The sequence below is a fragment of the Garra rufa genome, chromosome 18 (assembly GCF_049309525.1).
Source record: "Garra rufa chromosome 18, GarRuf1.0, whole genome shotgun sequence".
NCBI lineage: Eukaryota > Metazoa > Chordata > Actinopteri > Cypriniformes > Cyprinidae > Garra > Garra rufa.
Window position 1 is genome coordinate 3,596,252 of NC_133378.1, and position 22,111 is coordinate 3,618,362.

The 22,111-nt window shown below is 36.1% G+C and overlaps 1 protein-coding gene across 1 annotated transcript in view; it reads right to left on the bottom strand.

Annotated features, from left to right (window-relative positions):
• Window positions 1-22,111, bottom strand: part of mtcl2 (microtubule crosslinking factor 2) — an 81,627-nt gene that overhangs the window by 43,464 nt on the left and 16,052 nt on the right. Inside the window, exon 2 of the mRNA XM_073823508.1 lies at window positions 21,704-21,862. Within this exon, the coding sequence (XP_073679609.1) occupies window positions 21,704-21,862 (159 nt within the window). The remainder of the gene's footprint in view (window positions 1-21,703; window positions 21,863-22,111) is intronic.

Sequence of the window (22,111 nt, forward strand, 5' to 3'; positions counted from 1 at the left end):
GACATAAGCAGAGAGAGAGGCCGTGGTAAATCCATTTTCGCATTGTATGTTTTTTCTCAATTCCCAGACTGCAGAGACACGAGTCCCCGACCGTTCCAGACTATAATGGGTTCCCATGACAACGGCTTTTGTAAGCAGTTCCCCTGTAGAGTTCAATGGAACAAATTGATGAATAAATGGGGGGAGGAAGTTGGAAGAGGGAAAACAGGAAATCACAACCTTTCAAATCCATTTGACATGAGGAGGCCCCTCTCCTGTGGCACAAACAGGCAAAACAACCGCAGAAGATGACCATGCTTTGCCAGCTTTCTCTCTTACTAACTGTACTGAAACACAAGGGTGCTAAAAGCCAGATCATTAGCATAGCATTTTTCATAAGCAACTGCGAGCCTGCAGGTGCTGCGTGTTTCCCACACACAGTACGTCCCTCCGTACATGATTGGGAAATGAGATATTCTGTCGCTTTGATCCATGGCAACTGAATGTGTATTAGTTCACAACAGCAGGATGGCAGTGATAAACAAATACAATACATTTCCATTCCAGTCTTAAAGGGACAGTTCACCCAAAAATGAAATTTCCCCCATAATTTACTCACCCTCAAGCCATCTTAGGTGTCTTTTTTCAGGCAAATACAATCAGAGTTATATTAATAAATGTCCTTGCTCTTCCAAGCTTTATAATGGCAGTGAATGGCTGTTGAGAAGTCCAATAAAGTGCATCCATCCATCATAAAAAAGTACTCCACACTGTTCCGGAGGGTTAATAAAGGCCTTCTGAAGCAGTGTTGTTTTCGTCAACGATGACGATGACGAAATCATTTCGTTGACGCCACTTTTTTTCATGACGATAACGAGACGATGACTAGATAAAAATGGCTCGTTGATGACTAAAACATGACGAGACGTGTGTGAGTTTTCGTTGACGAGACGAGAATAGATGAAAATGTTAGTGGGTGGTCCGTCAGACGTTTAAAATGCATGACATTTCCGCTTATTGTGCATGCCAATTAAAACTTAAAAAGTATCTGACACTATGGCAAGCTGTTTTAGCATTAAATACTCTTTGCTATACTAGTATGGCAAGCCGTTTTAGCATTCCATCCTTTTTTGTCTTTTATGTTCTAAAACATTCCTTCATTATTGTAATTATTGGTGAAAATAGTCAATCCGGAAGCTCACATTGTGTTGAACTATAGATCTGCTATTTTCAGAACTTATAAGTGACACTACCCAACAGCAAAATACTTACTGACCTACATTAATTTGTTAAAAGACTACTTTTTTCCCTTTTTTTGACTAAAACTAGACTAAAACCTTTTTGACTTTTCGTCGACTAAAATTGGACTAAAACTATCACATATAGAAGTGACTAAAATTTGACTAAAACTAAGAAGCATTTTAGTCCAAAAGACTAAGACTAAGACTAAATCTAAGATGGTTGTCAAAAACAACACTGTTCTGAAGTAAATCAGTACATTCGTGTAAGAAAAATATCCATATTAAAAATTTTCTAAATCATAATCTCTTGCATGTGTTCACGAGAGAGTGACTTTTCAGCGGATGACATAGGATGTAGACAAAGCGTAAGCTCCGGTGAGAATATGCTAGTCTCTCAAGAACCAAGTTTTGTTAACAGCAAAGGAAGTCTCCTCTTGGTTTCTATCGAAATTCTCAGACATTTTTCTTTACAAATTCTGATTTTGTACTTGAAGTGTGCGCATCCGCTTTCGTCACCGCGTTGGCCACTCTCTCATGAGCGCGTGTACAACAGTTAACGGAAGCTAGAGATTGTCTATAAAGTTTTAAATATGTTTATTTTTCTTACACGAACGCATCAAATCAATTGAGGAGGCATTTATTAACCCCCCGGAGCCATGTGGAGTACTTTTTATGATGGATGGTTGCACTTTGTTGTTCTTCAAAAAATCAACAGCCATTCAATGCCAAAGCTTGGAAGAGCCAGGACATTTTTTATATACATACAAATGCATTTGTCTGAAAGAAGAAAGTCAGTGAGTTAATCATGGGATAATTTTCATTTTTTGGGTGAACTGTTCCTTTAACACGAGGCAACTGCAGACAAGAATCCACTTTAACCTACTTCTTTCAATCCTTATACCCACACGCTGCCATTTGAGATAGTGGAAAGTATGCTTTTCTAGCATTTTCACCTCGTTAAATGTTAGCCAAGGTGTCTTGAAACAAAAATATGAGATTTCATCAGGATTTCATCAGGATTTACCTCTCTGTAATGCGTCAAAAACAGGCTGCTACTGTACCTTTAAGACCTTAACATTTAATCGACTGACCTCTATTTAAATAGAGCACGAATAAACATATATTTCAAAAGAGTAAGGAAAATCTTAGTTTGCATGATACATCTCTTACATAATGGAATCCTAATGGAGCACATACACTTAAATCACTCATATACGCACACACACACACACACACACACACACACACACACACGCACACACACACACACACACACACACACACACACACACACACACAGGTGCATGCAGCTCCTCTGCGAGCCAGGTTTTACTGCTTGCATCTGTCAGCAAATCACTGTTGCTGTTTTACCAATGCGAACACATTGTGTCACATATTGGGCTCATCCTGTTCTTGGATTACTAATTCTGAAGTTTTGGCATATAGCAGCATTTGCCTACAGCTTTCTCACACTCACGAAGAGTGACATATGCTTCTGTCCACCCGTGAGCGGGACGGTTCTTTTACATGCTTATCAGGCTGAGTGTTAATTAGAGCTGGGAAACACTTTTATAATTACACATAACGCCCTGAGACCCATGAGAGAAACGCAGATATGAGTGTGTGGGGGATACAGAACGGAGAAGTGATGGATGGAAATAGAGTCACGTGATTCTTCAGAAGTCAGTCTAATATCCTGATTTGGTGCACAAGATACATGTTCTTTGATTAATAGAAAGTTCAATAAAACAGCATTTATTTAAAATACAAATCTCTAATATTATAGATGTAGTAAGGACATTGTTAAAATAGTCCATGTGAGACCTGTGGTTCAACCGTCATGTTATGAAGCTACGAGAATACTTTTTGTGTGCAAAGAAAACAAAAATAATGTCTTGCTTCCCTTACTACATTTCTGGGCTTTGAACGTGGTAGTTGAATTGCTGTCTATGCAGGGTCAGAAAACTCCAAAGATGAACAAAGGTCTTACAGGTTTGAAACAACATGAGGGTGAGTAATTAATGACAGAATTTTCTGACATATTTTAAACTATGGTAAACTATGCCTTTAACTGCACCCAAAGTTGTCAATAGTGGAGCACAGGCATAAAGGACACATAAAGGTCACATGGATTGAGGAACACTGTGTCCTTCCACCTCATTCTGTTACACCTCTACATGAACACATTATTAATGGGGCTGTAGCATATGAAGAGGCCGTTCTGCCTCTTTCTTTCTTTTTGGCTTGTGAGGGTTTAATCTCTACGCTTCTGTTGTATGCACACTCTTCACACACACATACAAAAAATGGCACCACAACAGCATAGGACTCCTCCCTTTCATTCTATTATCCTTTCCTTGAGTGCACTCCACTGTTTCCATTTATCAACAATTTCTACATTCAACTGGAAAAACTGCATCATTAATTAAAACACTGCAGATCTGATCAACCATCTCATGAATATAACAGAATGTAGACCTGTGAATTTCTAGCTCAGGAGTTCTCAACTCTAGCCCTCGAGGTCCATTTTCCTGCAGAGTTTAGCTCCAACCCTAATCAAACACACCTGAACAAGCTAATCAAGCTCTTCATCATTACTAGAAAGTTACAGGCAGGTGAGTTTGATCAAGGTTGGAGGTAAACTCTGCAGGAAAGTGGACCTCAAGGGCCAGAGTTGAGAACCTCTGTTCTAGCTGATCACTTAAAAGGTTGCATTTTGTGCCATTTGGTGAAGTTCAAAAGATTAATGACTGAGAAACAGACAAGGAAGAGGTGGTGAATCACACTTGTACTGAGCATGAAGTAATTGCTCCCAGGTGTGGGCCAATCAAATCTAACTATAGCAGCCTGTTTCTCATTAGCACCACTGACACAGCAATCAAAAGCAGTCACAGTTTGCCTTACATTGGGGAAATATCCCAAAACCACTGCCAGAAGATATCTTTATCTATAACCTGAGAGAAAATTGAAATGACGATAAAATTTCTTTCCCTGAATATGATAATCTTTACATTTTTTAACATTTACAGTTGAAGTCAAAAGTTTACATACACCATGCAGAATCTCAGAATGTTATTTTACCAAAATAAGAAGGATCATACAAAATGCTTGTTATTTTTTATTTAGTACTGACCTGAATAAGATATTACACATAAAATATAGTCCATATATAGAGAAAATAATAGTCGAATTTATAAAATGACCCTGTTCAAAAGTTTATTTAGTGGTTCTTAATACTGTGTTGTTACCTTAATGATCCACAGATGTTTTTTTTTGTTTGTCCCGAACAGGTATACTTCCCACTGTTCTTCAGAAAAATTATTTCAGGTCCCACAAATTCTTTGGTTTTTCAGCATTTTTGTGTATTTGAACTCTTTCCAACAATGACTGTATGATTTTGAGATCCATCTTTTCACACTGAGGACAACTGAGGGACTCATACAACTATTACAGAAGGTTCAAACGCTCACTAGCTGCATTTCCATTACCCCCTAAATATGCATAATGGAAATGCGTCAAATTGCACAAAAACTCCCATATATCGCAAAAAAGTTTTTACACTGGCATGAAGTGGTTTTTCAGGCAATTCGAAAAAGGAATATTATGCAAAACAGCAATGGAAACATTTTTTTTTTTGCATTTACAGGTCACATTTGATTAAATATAACCAAAATCCCCCAAAAATCAGTTGCCATGACTTATCGCGAGAGGAAAAAATTACGTTTTAGTCACATAACATCGGTTAATGGAAACGCAAATCTGTAATGGAAACGCTCACTGATGCTTCAGAAGGTAACAAAATGCATTAAAAGCCAGGGGGTGAAAACTGTAGATGTGTACATTTTACTTATCTTGCATAAATATAATATTTTGGTTCATTTGGTGTTGCTACAGAAGATACTTGCATGTTTCCCAGAAGAAAAAAAAAGTTAAATTTACCCAGATCTTCAAATTCAAAACGTTTTTACCTCTCAGCTCTTAATGCATCGTTTTTCCATCTGAAGCACTAGTGAGTATTCGAACCATCTGTAATAATTGCATATGAGTCCCTCAGTTGTCCCCAGTGTGAAAAGATGGATCTTAAAATCATACAGTCATTGTTGGAAAGGGTTCAAATACACAAAAATGCTGAAAAGATTGGACAGTGGACAGTTTAGTTTCATTTTTATAAATTCAACTATTATTTTCTTTTGTGGATTATAGTAAACGTCTTTTACGTGAAGTACTACATAAAAATAGCATTTAGTATTTTGTATGATCCCTCTTATTTTGGTAAAATAATTAACATTTAGCAGATTCTGCAACTTTTGGCTTTACTGTACATTAATGAGAAATGACTATAAACCCATTCAGAATCAGCTCTTCATCTACGACCTGTCCTAGACACCACCAAACCTTTGGATTGAGTATCTGTCCTCGTTTCCTGCGTGAAAGACAGTACAACGTCGTAATGGGAGCAAAACAACCAGCTCCCCACAGCCGCATAAACTGCTCTTTGTCTTTTTATCTCGCCCTCCCATTTCACAGGAATTCAATCAGGGAGCCCATGCGCTCGTTAGAGAGAATAGCAAGCACTTGACGCTCATTAGCGTGTCAGGTTGCGAACCGCATGCGCTCTTGGCGGATGAAAAACTCTCCAAACATTCCTCTCGTTGCTCACTTTGTTCTCCCATTTCTATTAAGAGTGACATTTGGCATTCAGAGAGGGAGGCTGAATTTGGAGGAGGTTTTTGGAAAAGACCAAAATAGGTCAGATTCCATAGTTTACAAGCATGAAAATAAATGGGTAAAATTTGTAGGTTTGTAGACATTTCAATGGTCTATTCTTCATTTTTGCATTTGCAGACAGTCTGTACTTGTCCTGAACTAAAGCACATTTCAGACTCAATTCAATTTTCTTTTCAATTTGTAGTAGAACCTCTCAAACCCCAAGAGGCTATATGTGAAATCTCAGAGAGCAAGCGAGTAAGAGAAAGAAAGTCTGAGCTGGAGAAAAAATGATGGACAAGTAACACACAAGACCACTATATTATAGGATATGGGAGGGAGGTCCTGGAGAAAGCCATCTATAAGCATTCCCATTCATCTCAATGGCAATTGTTTGCCTAGAGCAGGATCTCAATGGAAGTAGGCGAACTTGAAATCGCACTCAATTTTGCAACCCGTCTTTTTTAAGCCATAAATGCATTGTGACAGGGCTGATTGCACCACAAGAACACACCACAGTCCAAAACACAAGTGACAATCTTGAGCCGTGACGTCAAAAGACAAAGATTGTCAATAAAGAATGACGCTTTATGGAGTCACATGGTGTAGTTATGGCATACTAACAATGCTAACAAACCCCTTTAAGAGGCACCTTATATATTTCATTTTTTCTGATTCACTAAGTTATCTCAAGCACTGATACAAACAAGTCATGACTGTTAGATGCGCATTGAGACAGCTACAGTGTTGATAGGGGGTGAAGAAGACAAATAGAGAAATTCACATTGAGACATTCAGTTGATTTGCTATTGACATTACAGTTCAGAAAATGTTGCAGCACACTATTGAAAAGTCATTGTTAGATTATTGTAATAGTCAAGCATTTAGATGGTCAATTATAGAGCAACAGTCATTATTCTGTTTCAATAGACAAGACATATAAACCAGATTATTTATCCAAGAGCTGTATAATTAGATTGAGCATTTAATGACTTGTTAATCGATGGCCTTTCTCTATTAATGAAGATAATGGTCTATAGTACATAAAACAACAAACACATTGCACTTTAATCAGTACTTGAATAGATTTGTTGCCAAATACCACCGAACTGCGTTGGCGGAACAAACTGAAGTATGAATTTAGTATGATAGCATGATGAATTAGTGTGCATGCTGGTATAAAGAGTTTAGTTGTACTGTAAATCAAGGCATGCAGTAAATATACAAGCATATTGTGCACAAGCAGAAAAACTAGGGGTAATAGTGAATCCCACCACAAAACAATGTATTTGCAGCCACTAATATTGGCACCCTTGGTAAATATGAGCAAATGGCTGTGAAAATCATTCTGCATTGTTTATCCTTTTGATCTTTTATTAAAAAAAAAATTACAAAGTTCCAACCTTCCACTGAAGTAAAACAATGGACAATTGGGGGGGGGAATCACATTATGAAATAAATGTTTTTCTCTAGATAATGTTGACCATAATTATTGGCACCCAATTATTGCGACATCCTTTTCCCAAGATAACAGCTCTGCGTTTTCTCTTATAATACCTGATATGTTTGGAGAACACCTGACAAGAGATCAGAGAGCATTCTTTCAAACAGAATCACTCCAGATCCTTCAGATTTCCAGCTTCATGTTAGTGCTTCTTCTCTTAAGTTCACTCCACTCATTTTCTATAAGGTTCAGATCAGTGTTTTGTGATCAGTGACATATTTTTGTGTTTATTTTGATGTTCATTTTGGATCATTGTCCTAATCAAAGATGCAACCATGAAATTTCTAACATTTTTCTGTTGGTATTTGATAGAATCCATGATGCCATGTGTCTAAACAAGATGTCCAGGACCTCCGGCAGAAAAATGGGCCCACAACAACATTAAAGATCCAGCAGTATATTTAACCGTAAGCATGGGGTACTTTTTTTTATCGAAACCCAGTTGGCTTTTTTATTTTGACAGGTTGCCATGAAGTTTCTGTGTGTACAGTGTACAGTATGATATGATGCTAGTTTTCTCAAATGAAACGGTAAAAGTGACACTCACAGCAGCTTTGGAGATTGGGTTTATCTGTTCATGTATGTATGTATAATGGCATGTGTTAAAAAAAAGTCTTGCGAAGAAAATAGCTATAATAATATCTGGATTTATTACACCAAAATGTATTACCCAATATCAATTAACTTAATTTAAAGGTATGGATCAAATAGAAATGACTTTGTAAGGTAACTACTGCACAAATCCACCTTTTACATGTAAATGTATTAACATAAATTTTCAATATGCATAAATCTTACTGTTACATATGTGACCCTGGACCACAAAACCAGTCATAAGGTTAAATTTTACAAAACTGAGATGTATATATAATATGAAAGCTCAGTAAATAAGCTTTCTATTGATGTATGGTTTGTTAGGATAGGACAATATTTGGCCGAGATACATCTATTTGAAAATCTGGAATCTGAGGGTGCAAAAAAATCTAAATACTGAGAAAATCACCTTTAAAGTTGTCCAAATTAGGATCTTAAAAATGCATATTACTAATCAAAAATTACATTTTGATACATTTACAGTAGGAACTTTACCAAAAATCTTAATGTAACATGATCTTTACTTAATTTCCTAATGATTTTTGGCATAAAAGAAAAATCAATAATTTTGACCCATACAATGTATTTTTGGCTATTGCTACAAACATACCCCAGCGACTTAAGACTGGTTTTGTGGTCCAGGGTCACATATACAATTAAATCAAGTTCAACCCATATTTTATGTGATTTATACACACCTAGACCCAGGTTAAATATTAACAAATTGGATGGTATAAAAATTATTCAAACAGATTTTGCTCCAACATTTTGAATTCCAATGTCACTTTCAGTTTTTATCCAGAATCTGGTATTTACTGTACAGTATACAGTAAGGACTACCGTAATACTCTGTTTTAATAGAGCTGTAGTTTCTGCTGGCCATATCAGCTCAGGTTATTGGTCTAGACAGATTACATTGATAAGGTGAGCAGGTCACTGGCCAGCAGTAATAAAGCCATTTCACTGAAGAGAATCGCTGAAAGTGTAATTCTGACGTGATTAAGTCATCAATCTCACTCTCTGCTTACTTCTCAAGCCATTATATCTAAAACAGAAGATCCTAACTACAATCACACTTCACACGCACAGCGCTTCTCCAAAAGCAATTTAGGAGCTTTGTCTGTAATGAACCCATCACATTTTAAGATGACTCATAAATCTATATTTAAACCACAGGGTTGCCATTTTCGAACGTGCTAAAATAATACGAGTCTGCAGATTCCAACAAGCCATAATGAATAACTCTTTAACAGATCAGTGAGGTGTACAGACGCAGATGAATATTGATAGTTAGTCTTGTGCAAAAGCAATGAAGCGAAGACTGTTATCCATGCTCTATATAAATCAATGCCGCAAAGTGCATGTGCATGCTTTTCTATAGCACTCAGTGTGAAGATTGTTGGCTGACCAAGATGAGGTTCACGGGACGTGGAGTTCCCAAGAGCCTAAATGTGAGGAGACATGTCTTACATAAGATCTGTCTCATACTTAAAATCAAAGCAATGGCTTACTGATCTGATTAGGAAGAAAGCGGAGGATCTGAGATCTAACCATTTTAGCTTCACCTAAGAGACCTGTGAATTCGATGTAATGATGTAAAGGCCTCAACATGTGTGTATATCTGGTAACAGGAGTAGGGACTTGTTTTTTGTACAAACAAATGCTTCTTTTTTACTTTTTTAACATCTTACACAATATAAACAATATATAAAAGCATGAATGAATTGTATTAAACTGACTTGGTTCAATAATATGGCTTTTTTAGCATAATCAATAGCATTGCAAATGGAATTCATTTAACCTCAGTCTTGAGAAACACAAGTGGACAGGAGCTGCGTGACACAATTGAAATAGCACTGGAGATCAATAAATCAATACAAGCTCTCTGTGAGAAAAAAAGCTTGTACAACTCTTACAGAAATATCTGTACCACAAACACACAGTTGAAGTCAAAAGTTTACATACACCTTGCAGAATCTGCAAAATGTTAATTATTTTACCAAAATAAGAGGATCATATAAAATGCATGTTATTTTTTATTTAGTACTGACCTGGATACGATATTTTACATAAAAGATGTTTACATATAGATGTTTAATACTATGTTGTAACCAGAATTATCCATGTTTTTTTTTGTTTTTTTTATGATAGTTATTCATGAGTCCCTTGTTTTGTCCTGAACAGTTAAACTGTCTGATGTTCTTCAGAAAAATCCTTTAGGTCCCACAAATTCTTTGGTTTTTCAGCATTTTTGTGTATTTGAACTCTTTCCAACAATGTCTGTATGATTTTGAGATCCATCTTTTCACACTGAGGACAACTGAGGGACTTGCAACTATTACAGAAGGTTCAAACACTCACTGATGCTTCAGAAGGAAAAAATATGCATTAAGTGCTGGGCGTGAAAACTTTTGAACAGAATGAAGATGTGTACATTTTTCTTATTTTGCCTAAATATCTTTTTTTTTTTCATTTAGTACTGCCCTTCAGAAGCTACAAAAGATACTTGGATCTTTCCCAGAAGATAAAATAGGTCAAATTTACCCTGACCTTCAAATTCAAAAATGAACAGCTTTTGTTTGTTTGAACCTTCTCTAATAGTTGCATATGAGTCCCTCAGTTGTCCTCAGTCTGAAAAGATCAATCTTACAATCATACTGTCATTGTTTGAAAGGATTCAAACACAAAAACACTGAAAACCAAAGAATTTGTGGGACCTGAATGTAAAATGTAATTTATTCCTGTGATTGAAAAGCTGAATTTTCAGCGTCATTACTCCAGTCTTCAGTGTCACAGAAATCATCAAAAATCAGAAATTATTTGTTGCTCAAAACATTTTCTATTATTATCAGTGTTGAAAACAGTTGTGCTGCATCATATTTTTGAAGAAACCATGAAACCATCAGGATTCTATAATAAATAGAAATATTAAAAAACAGCATTTATTTGAAATAGAAGTCTTTTGTAAAATTATATGTCTCTACTGTCACTTTTGATCAATTTAATGCACCCTTGCTGAAAAAAAAAAATCTCATTGATCCCACACTTTTCAAAAAATATGCCACTAGTATCAAACAATAATAAAAAATAAATAAACTTATTCAATCAGCTTAGTTAGCATGTACTTGTCTGGATAATATTCCAGCCTCCAAAAAGATTGTCACAGCAGGGAACCTGACAGATCTAATCCTGTCCAACATGCTAAACTTCTTTCAAACAGCTGATCTCAGCCGGTTTCCACAGCCACCATCTTAATACATGACATGCTGCTCACCTAATGCAGTTTATGTGGACATGTATCCAGGAGACAACACAATTACACCAGCATTAAAAGCAGAAATAGACCAGCCAGTTGGTGCGTGCATGTGTGTTTTGTGTGTGCATGGGTTTTATAAATGACCTACAAGCACTGCAGCATTGTCACTATCAAATCTAATAACCTCCAGCTGGATGTGTGTATGTATCAGACGTAAGCGTCCAGACATCAGTCAAACACACATTTCCCTTTCTGCGCGTTCTTTGTCTGTCAGTTCTGCATAGTGCTGAGCTCCATAAAAAAGAGCCTACCGCAAACCCGCTCCCTCCCAACATCCTCTTATTGTTTGTTTTGCCTGTGCCATTTGTTCAGTCGTGTAATTCTCAAGTGGAAGCAGTTGGAGATTACAAGCTCTCTGTCTGATGTGTACAAACATACCCACACATACAGAGCTATTAAGTGTTCGTATAACATCAGAGCCTTGGTTAAAGATGGATAAGGGCTTTCATTTAAATGTGCAGATCAAAATCCTACTACGGTGACTTTGATGTCAGAACACTGACATCCCAGATCCTTCTAAAAAGTGTGCCTGACCAACATGTCCCGCTGTGTCTGGTGATCTGACATTCAAAAATAGCTCTTAGGCATTAAACGGATCAGAGGAAAAAGGAAGACATGATTGAATGACAAACAGCAACAGTCAGAGGACCAGTCAATCAGTCGAGTGCTGTATGTAAACATGAGATATTACACACAGACATCTGCTCTTGCCTTTAGTTTGCATAAAGACTGTATAAGTGTGTATGACAAGCCAGACAAAAAGTAAAGCTTGGTTTAGCTTATTTGTTTAGAAATTACAATACTGTTCAAATTAGTTTGGGCTTGGTAAAATTTTGTAATGCATTTTTTTTTTTTTACATACACCTTGCAGAATCTGCAAAATGTTAATTATTTTACCAAAATAAGAGGGATGATACAAAAATGCATGTTATTTTTTTTATTTAGTACTGATCTGAATAAGATATTTCACATAAAAAATGTGCATAATGGGCACAAGGAAATAATTAATGAATTTATAAAAATGACCCCGTTCAAAAGTTTACATACGCTTCATTATTAATACAGTGTTGTTATCTGATTGTTCTAAAGCATTGGTTTTTTTGTTTAGTGATAGTTGTTCATGAGTCCGTTAAACCGTTAAACGGCCTGCTGTTCTTCAGAAAAATCCTTCCTTAGTTTTTCAGCATTTTTGTGTTTTTGAACTCTTTCCAACAATGACTGTATTAATTTGACATACATCTTTTCACACTAAGGGCGAACTGAGGGACTCATATGCAACTATTACAGAAGGTTCAAACACTCACTGATGCTCCAGAAGAAAAAAAAAAAACGATGCATTAAGAGCTGGGGGTGAAAACTTTTGAACAGAATGAAGATTTTGCATAAATATCATATCATTTAATACTGCCCTTCAGAAGCTACAGAAGACACTTACATGTTTTTTCTTTTCCCAGAAGACAAAATATGTTACTCTGATCTTTAAAATGATCTTAATGTTTCCTTTTGGAGCATCAGTGAGCGTTTGAACCTTCTGTAATAGTTGCATACGAGTCCCTCAGTTGTCCTCAGTTTTAAAAGGTGGATCTCAAAATCATCCAATACACAAAAATGCTGATTTGTGGGATCTAAAGAATTTTTCTAAAAACAGCAGGCAGTTTAACTCTCCAGGACAAACAAGGGACTTTATCACTAAACAAAAAAAACAGCTGTGGATCATTCAGGTAACAAGACAGTATTACGAATCAAGTGTATGCAAACTTTTGAACAGGGTCATTTTTATAAATTCAACTATTATTTTCTCTTGCCGACTATCTGTAAACATCTTTTATGTGAAATATCTCATTCAGGTCTGTACTAAGTAAAAAATCACACGCATTTTGTATGATCCCTCTTATTTTGGAAAAACTATTTATATTTTAAGGTGTGTGCAAATTTTTGACCCATACATTTGAATTTAATTTAAATATAAAGCTGAATTTTCAGCATCATTACTCCAGTCTTCAATGTCACACGATCCTTCAGAAATCATTCTAATATGCTGACCTCTCCTCATGAAACGTTTCTTATTATAAACAATGTTAAAAACAGTGTATGTGTTTGTAGTCTATCCTATATAGTGCAGCCTAGGCCTAAATGTACACCATGAGTTCTGCATGATTCAGTCTTGCGTGTCTTGTGTAGTATGTTTAGTTTTTCATGCAGACCTTTACTAGAGCATGAAATCACTATCTATATGTGGATGTGTGTCATATTAAACCAAGGGGTTGGTTGCACTTCCTGTAATGCAGGAATAGTACAGGTCAAATATTAACATTGGTGTTTGCTAAGGCAATTCTCAAAATTACTATTGCTCATACAAATTCGTTAAAGTTGGACAACTCAAGATGTACTTAAATGGGTCGAAACAGGACTCTAAAGTTTAACTAACTTAATTTAAAAGAATTATTAATTTTACAGCTATTAACATGCAGTTGTGTCCAAAACTTTACATTAAGTTTACACTTAAAGGGATAGTTCACCCAAAAATGAAAATTCTGTCATTAATTACTCGTATCTTAATTTGTGTTCCAAAGATGGACAAAGGTCTTATGGGTTTGGAACAACATGAGGGTGCATAATTAATGACCTATTTTTAATTTTTTTGGTGAACAATGCCTTTAACCGCATCCAAACGTTTGAATATATATGTTCCTTATTTCATGTGAGTGAATGTATATGGGTGCGTTTCTTACTTGCTTTTATTCTCAATTTTTCCCATCATGTTTTAACCCAGTACAAAACTACAAATGCCATGTGCTTTGATCCCTCTATACAGGTCAGACCATACAATACAGAAAAGCACAACAAACACAGCTGCCAAACCTTCCCAGACTCAAGACCTCACAACCTGGCAGCTATTGTGCCTTCATTTAACTCGGTTCTTTGTGTTATTTAGAGCCATGTAAATATTGGATACAATGAAAACTGCACAGTGTAAATAATTTTTATCTTCACTGATGCCAAAAATATCTTGGAGTCTGAGAACACTTACTTTATTATGACTGTGTGCATTGTGCGTTCGTGACTCTAATTCACTGAATAGTACTATAACTGACAGAAAAGGGCAATTCGAAATGACCAAACAAGCATTACAAAGTATCATGGTACAGGACGTTCTACTAGAGTTACTGGACCATTAAGGCACTATTAGTATCTTTAAGGTGTCATGTAAAGGCCATTGTAGATGAATATAGTGCTCATTCAATACCATCCATTCAGAGAGCATCACTGCACCATGGTACCGCCACTGTAAGGGAAAAGTAAATCAGTTTGTCTTTACATGACAAGGCTCATCTATCTGGAAACAATTTCTTATAAAAGCTCACAGCACTGTGCTTACTGACCTATGACTGTTCTTGTAATCATCAAATAGTTTGTGAGTCAGCATTTCATTACCCTAGTTCTGACCACCAGCTGAATCCCACATCATCCCTCGAACTTTCAGGGAATTTTCAGAAATCCCAGAATATTCCAAAACGACAAGGGAAAAGACAGGGGTTTTAAAGTTTAAATAGCCCTGACGCATGACTCCGTTGACTGTTTTCCTCATCTAGTGTTTGTTTCCATCAGAGCGGCTGATGCTGAGTTAATGAACCCTGCTTCAGTGACCCTGAACTTCCTTCCTTTCTCAGGGTTTCCCCCTCAGAATGAAGCAAAGATACTAGCTTCCTGAAAAATATAAATAAAGGTTCAGTCAGCCTCATAGGACTGTTTCCTCTAGCATAGTCTTGGACTCTGGATCAACAAACAAGCTGTAGTCATATGGATGATCCCATTAATTTGCTGTTCGTGAGACGCATTGGACTCTGAATGATAAATTAACACATGAGCTGTGAGTTCGAATGTGTATTTGGAGAAGGAAAAAGCAGTAATTAGGTTCCGCTCTTATCCTAACCTTTAACTGTACTGAAGACTATTAAATGCCTGTAAAACAGGCCCTATAAAACAGCCCCTCCACATAGCGACCACCATCAGAAAGCCATAAACACATACAAACACACACCGTCTTACACTCCCAGCAGCGGGAGACATGTGAACCTAATCACCTGTGAGACTTCACACCAGCTACAGAACCGATCAATACTGGCTGTGTGTTAAATGAAGTACTGAGAGAGAGTTTGAGAAAGAGCGATGGAGAGCATAGAAGGAAAACGAAAAACCTTTGTAGGATAGGGAAAAAAAGAGGATTTTTTGGGTGGGGTTTTATCTAGGTTAAAAAAAACCTTTATCAGCAAGCTTTCATTTTGAGTGTTTATTTTTGTGTCAGGAAGGGAGGTCTTTGATGGTGATCTGATGACATCAGCATGGTCCTCATGCCGGCGCTATTCTGTGTCGCTGACCTACTAAAAGCCTGAGAGCCATATTAAGACTTATATGGCTTAATATACAACAAATGATTCTCTTAATGAAATACGTAGTAGAAAACCCATGAAAGATTTATGTTATTTAAATAATCCGAGTTCTCAAAGACTTACTTTTAGTCATCATTTGGGTAGCACAAATATTCTGAATGCCTTCGGCAGAATTCAGATTAGCAATTTTAATCTAGATTAAAAGAACCGTATGTAAGAAATGTATTTCAGTTAATCATAAAATGGCCCTGACATGTCACTAGACATTAAGAAATCATGTTCATTTCAAATACTTATATCACTGACAACAGTGGTCCGGCCAGGATATTGTCATTTAAAAGTGAGAGTTGCAGCCCACAACTGATGTTATTGTTGTCATTTTGTGTTTTGGTCTGAGGCTCCACCCTCCAGCTATCGACCAATCACGAAGTCAGTAGAGTTTCGTGATCCGGGTTGCCAGCTCTGCTCTAGTTACAGCTGCAGCTAAGAACGTGTCGGATAAAACATGTATAACGTTACGAAACCTAAAAGACCTCGTTATGAATCCGAAATACGTCATGACAAAGTCCGAAATAAAACAAGGATTTGTATAGGAGATGATTTAGCCTATTTCCAAAAAAAGTGTTCCTTTAAAGGCTCTTTAAATTGACCCTGACTGGTTTTGTGGTCCAGGCTCATAAATATGTCTATATAAGACAAAAATAATGTATAATCAATCCTTATCAGCAACTTGAAAAATAAGTTTCATTATTTTATACAGAAAAAGATGTATGAAATCAGTTTAGCCATCATTATATACAGATATTTTACTGTAGAATGCCACGATTGACCCATCAGAATTGAGTCAGCATTGAGTTATACATCTTTTTCATCCTGTATTTTGTTAACTGAGTGTATGTATGTCCGACAAGATATTGTGTTCTGCCAGATCATCAGATCATCTTCTTTCACATGTAATGATCCATCGTTTCTTCCCATTCTTTGAGTCATCTGTTGTCTGAAAGGCTCTACTGGCTCTTTTCTGGAAGTTCAGTTGAGTATGAACTCTCGCTGTGTACCATAAGTGCTCACTATGCCAAGAATTCAGTCCTCAACAACAGAGAGTGGCACGCATCCTGCCCTGGGCTTTCAGCCAATAAGAACGCAGAACAAACCTGTGAGTCGACCAAAAGCAGAGCAGTCGAGCGAATCAGAGCACTGGCATTGACTATCACAGCAGTATACAACACCCCGTAAAATGATTCTCAAAGAAAAACTGAACTGACCAATAATGACCGTTGCTTCATACAATAATGCATTCATCACTTTCTATCACGCAGCAGACATAGCTAATAGAGCACAGACCGAACATTGAGCCAACACAGACCATCCTGCCAATGATCCATTACTCAGAACACAAAGAAACATTTATTGCCAAAAGAATGCAGGCCAAAATAGAGAATTAACCAAACACAAGGAGCATGCTTTATGTTCCTCCTCGTTAAACTGTCAGTAGAGAAAATCTAATGCTAAATTCATGTGCTCCCGTCCACCCTCAAACCCACCCACCCGAGCTGACATTTACACAGAGAAAGTCAACAGATCGGTCCAAGCGGAGAGCTCTCAGCTCCTGTCCTAACACACATAGAGCTTTGACTACAGCAGAGCAATGTACCTCAAGTTAAACGAAAGTGTCAACATTAAGAGTTCTGCCCCAAGCCAAATCAACTACAATATAAGGGTCAATGACGTGACGCCCCCTTTTTCTGTCCGGGTTAAATTTATTTTGCAGAAAAAACAAAAAAATACATAAAAATCTCTCATCTACTTGTTATACCTTCTTCACCTACTAAACCACTCTAACTTCTCCAAATTTTTAAGTTTTTCATCATTTTTCTGCTATCCGAAGTGCCAAAACATCATATGGGGCGACCGTCCAGCCTTGACTTTTGTTAGGACAACTGGTTTAAAAACACTTTAAATCAACTTAAATATATAAATTTTCCTAGTTGGCATAATTTCAAACATGTTTTACATCCATTGACAAAACTATAAAGCATTTGCACATATATTTCTATCATGATATACAAACGAATGTTGTCCGAATTATGTTGATTCTATCCATATCATCCGGGGCGACCATCATCAAACCACAATTTTGGGACCTTTATTTTGAAAAACATCTCAAGGATGGGATATTGCATCAGCCAGACACAAGTGAAGACCCCCTGAAAACAACTTTAAGGTAACTCAGTCTCTCTCATATAGTAAGAAAAAGCATTTTTTTAACTGCTGTAATGTCGTAGTCACTTTTGGTCATCATGTGGGGCGACCACCCCAAAACTGTGAATTATAAGTTTTTTCCCACAAATCTATATTTTGATGATAAATTTGATAGTGGCATGTCACTAGAAGAAGCTAGTTTGGTTTCTGAGGCTAACTGTTAGCCTGTTATACTTGAGTGAACTTGAAAACATCATATGGGGCGACCGAGTATCATGTGGGGCGACCACTGCTGAGTGTTTTAAATGATGGATATATGTCCTGTATTTGTAGTTTTCATATTCTATACATCAATTATATACATAGAGTTAATTGTTTAAGCATAATTATTTGTATATTTTATCTTTTTTTCTAAATTCAGCCATTTTCCATTCCTTTTATAGGGATAAACATTTATTTTTTGTTGTAGTACAATCCTACACGAAAAATGTAAAAAATATACAGAATGACATTCCATTTATGTGACTATACATGTATTAGTCATTTTAAACAAGTTTTAACCTATTTTACCTATTTCCTAGATGGCACGATTAACAAGAAAAGAGAAGACTGCTCGTCATAGACAGAAAGTCAACTCCGACCCTGCAGCAAGAGCAGAGTATCTTGCAAGGAAAAGAGAGAGGTAAAGAAAAAAGAGCTTTAGCAGTGAGCTAGAGTCACTAGAGCTACAGAAAGTAGGAGACCAGGGTAGATCAAATAAACAGTTTAGACTGTATGCTACAATGAGCTATTAAACATTGGTCACCGAAATTGTTCTCATCAATCTGGACAACTTTTATAAATTAAACTCATTAGCTAAGACCAACAGGAAGCCGGATATTTTGATTTGAATGTGGATTTTTGGAAAAATCAGGCTAACAAATTCATACTCCTCATAAGAACAACATGCTGTTCACACCAAACTTTATCAACATGAAAAGAAGATTCTAAATATGCTAAATTGCGAGCAGATTTTGGATATCTTCGTGGTGATTTTTTAAAGTGATTGTAAAAAAGATAACCGTAATATTTTTTTTCATATCTTTAAAGTGCAGCATCCAAACTCTTTAAAACTTTTTTCACACAGAGAACTAGTCATTCTGAGCAAATGCTGTTAATCCCATAAGTATACAAGGCTCTATGAATTAAAGAAAATTAAAGAAAGAAATCAGAAATCTGCTCTCACTCTGCCTGCCTCCAAGTATGTGTGTCGAGTGTAAGAGTGAGTGCAGGGGGAAGGGGTGAAAGGGAGAGGGAGAGAGACCAGTGAATAATGCTGTTTTGCAGACCATCTTTGAGGAAGAAATGCACATTGATATAGTGTAATCTACATAAATATGTCTGACCTTTGAGAGGCTGATATTTGAGAACATATAAAGGTTCACTAACTGTTTCATTGTTTGTATTTTGCAGTTGTTGTTTTTTTTTTTTTTTTACTGAACTGTACCATGAACTTGTCCTATGCAGTCACATTGCAAAAGATTAAGAAAAATACAACTTTTTAGCATGAGCGATTTATCTTCATTGATAGACAATTATTTTCATAATGTTATTTATTGAATTTAAAATTATAATTAACAATTTCAAGACAATCTTTGACAACAATACAAACTTTACATTTTAATATGAATACTTTTTTTAAGCTTAATATTAATTTACATTAATAAATGCTATTTAATTATTGTTCATGTTAACTAATATAGTTAATGTTAACAAATGAAACTGGATGGCAAAATTTTATATATTGTGTGTATGTGTCTGTGTGTTGATTTTAAAAAGTGCATCCCTTTCAATTCTGTAAACTTTAAATCCAAACTGGCAGAGCGTTACTGTGAATGCATGTGCCAACTGGGCACAATTTTCCTGATGCTATCGGGATGGTCATCGCTGCTTGCAGCTTTAATTAGGGCCCGAGCACCGATGGTGTGAGGACCCTATTGGAATTGCTCCGTTTAAATGTTAATGTCCTTCTGATTTGTTATATTTAAATGTTGAAATGTTATTTGAATAAAAAGAGATCAATTTTCTTTTGTCTTGAACTCTTTTGTGTACATTTTAACTGAATTTTTATACCTGTGGTTTTCTTATCATTTGGGGCGACCATATGTCATGTGGGGTAACCAACAAATGGCAATAATTACACTAAATTCATAACCAAATATCCATCAGTTTAGCCTCAAATATTAATCAGTGGTATGCTATTGCTGAATGTGTAACATCTTTATGAATGCAAATTCATTTTTTTTTGCTTTTGAAGTAAAAATCAGTATTGTAACTGGATTACGAGGGAGACTCTGATATTATAGAATAAACTTGTAAAATAATGGTTTTCAAAAAATGAAAGGGGACTAAAGTTTGTCTTTCTTCATCAGTTTATCTACTTACTGATATGTGTTCAACTAGTCTTAATAATACATAAAAATGTGAATTTTGAGATATATTACGGTCGCCCCAGATGACTTTTTTAAGGCTATGTTTTATTAACTAAGTGTAAAAACACTAAAATGTAATTTTTTTTACTTTTCTTTATAAAGGCATGTGTACACTACATTCCAAATATTTGGAAAATGGTCAAACATATCCATATTTTTGGTATTTTAAAATTGGCCTATTAAAAAGTCTTATACGTCAACGACCCATAAACACTTTTCCTTTCAGAAACTTTCCCTGGGGCTCCTAATGAAGCCTTTTCAGCTAATCTGAAACTAATTAATGATCCCATTTTTTCCCAATTAGCAACTTCTTACTACACAACTTACACTAATTTCCATCACTGCAGTTAAAATGGCCAAAAATGGATATAAATAGCCAACATCTGTAGCCACATACATATGACTTGTGGTTAATATAGAATTTAAAGGCATAGTTCACCCATAAATGAAAAATCTGTCATTAATTACTCACCCTCATGTCGTTCCAAACCCGTAAGACCTTCACTCTTTGAAGAATTTATTGAATAAAGTTGTTAGTTTTGTTTTCTTTGTGCACAAAAAGTATTCTTGTAGCTTCATAAAATTATGGTTGAACCACTGATGCCACATGGACTATTTTAACAAAGTCCTTACTACCTTTCTGGGCCTTGAAAGTGTCAGTTGTGTTGCTGTCTTTGCAGGGTCAAAAAGTCCTTGAATTTCATCAAAAATATCTTAATTTGTGTTCTTACGATGCACAAAGTTCCTAAAGTTTTTTTTGTTTGTTTTTTTTGGATGAACTATCCCTTTAAATTCTATATTAACCGATAGAGATATTATTAGCGGTGAATTCTAAGACATGCTTCATATTTTTATGACAAATGATACCACAAATCCTGCGATTTGTCTTCAAATGTACAGATTTTGCATGGTGGACTGTGACACAAGCTAGAAAATCAACCAAAATCCCATAGACCTACACTGAAGGAAGGACCTGAGTGATATCTAGGAACCACAATATCATAGAGATTTAGAGGTGGGATATTGTCACTTGGGTCAGTAAGTAACCTAGTGTTGTCCAATACCACATAGCTATGATTTACCAACCACACAGATGAGCTTTATCCACCTTAGCAGTATCTTTATTTCTGGTTCATAATGCATAACACTTCTTTCCTGTGGTAAAATTCACATCCGCTGATTACATTTTCCACAAATCTGAGATGTGTCATACTTGGAACATCTACAGCTCATTTTAAAACCCACTTGGTATCTACTCAACATCCTGAAAGTTTCTAGAATAATCAGTCGTCTCTTACCTCTCTGGCCTTCTCCATCTCTGCTTGCAGGACCTGCTTGGCCACCTCCAGATCCTGTAATTTCACCCTCAGCTCCTCGTTCTCCTGTTCCAGACGAGATCTCTTCTTCTCCACAGTGTCCAGCTCATTGTGCAGACGGATGGACACATCCTTCGCCACCTGAAACAATGACAACTGTTTTATGAGGTGAACATTTTAAATAATCTTTTTGGAAAAAAAGATGCACTGTGAGCTATAGAAGCCCATTTCCACCACTAAATAAAAGAAAAAAAAAAGGTTATTGTGACTTTTTATCTGACAATTCAGACCTTTTTCCTAAAAATTATGAGACATAAACTTGCAATTGCGGATTATAAAGTCAGAATTGTGAGATATAAACACAATTCAGATTTTTTACTCAAGATTGCG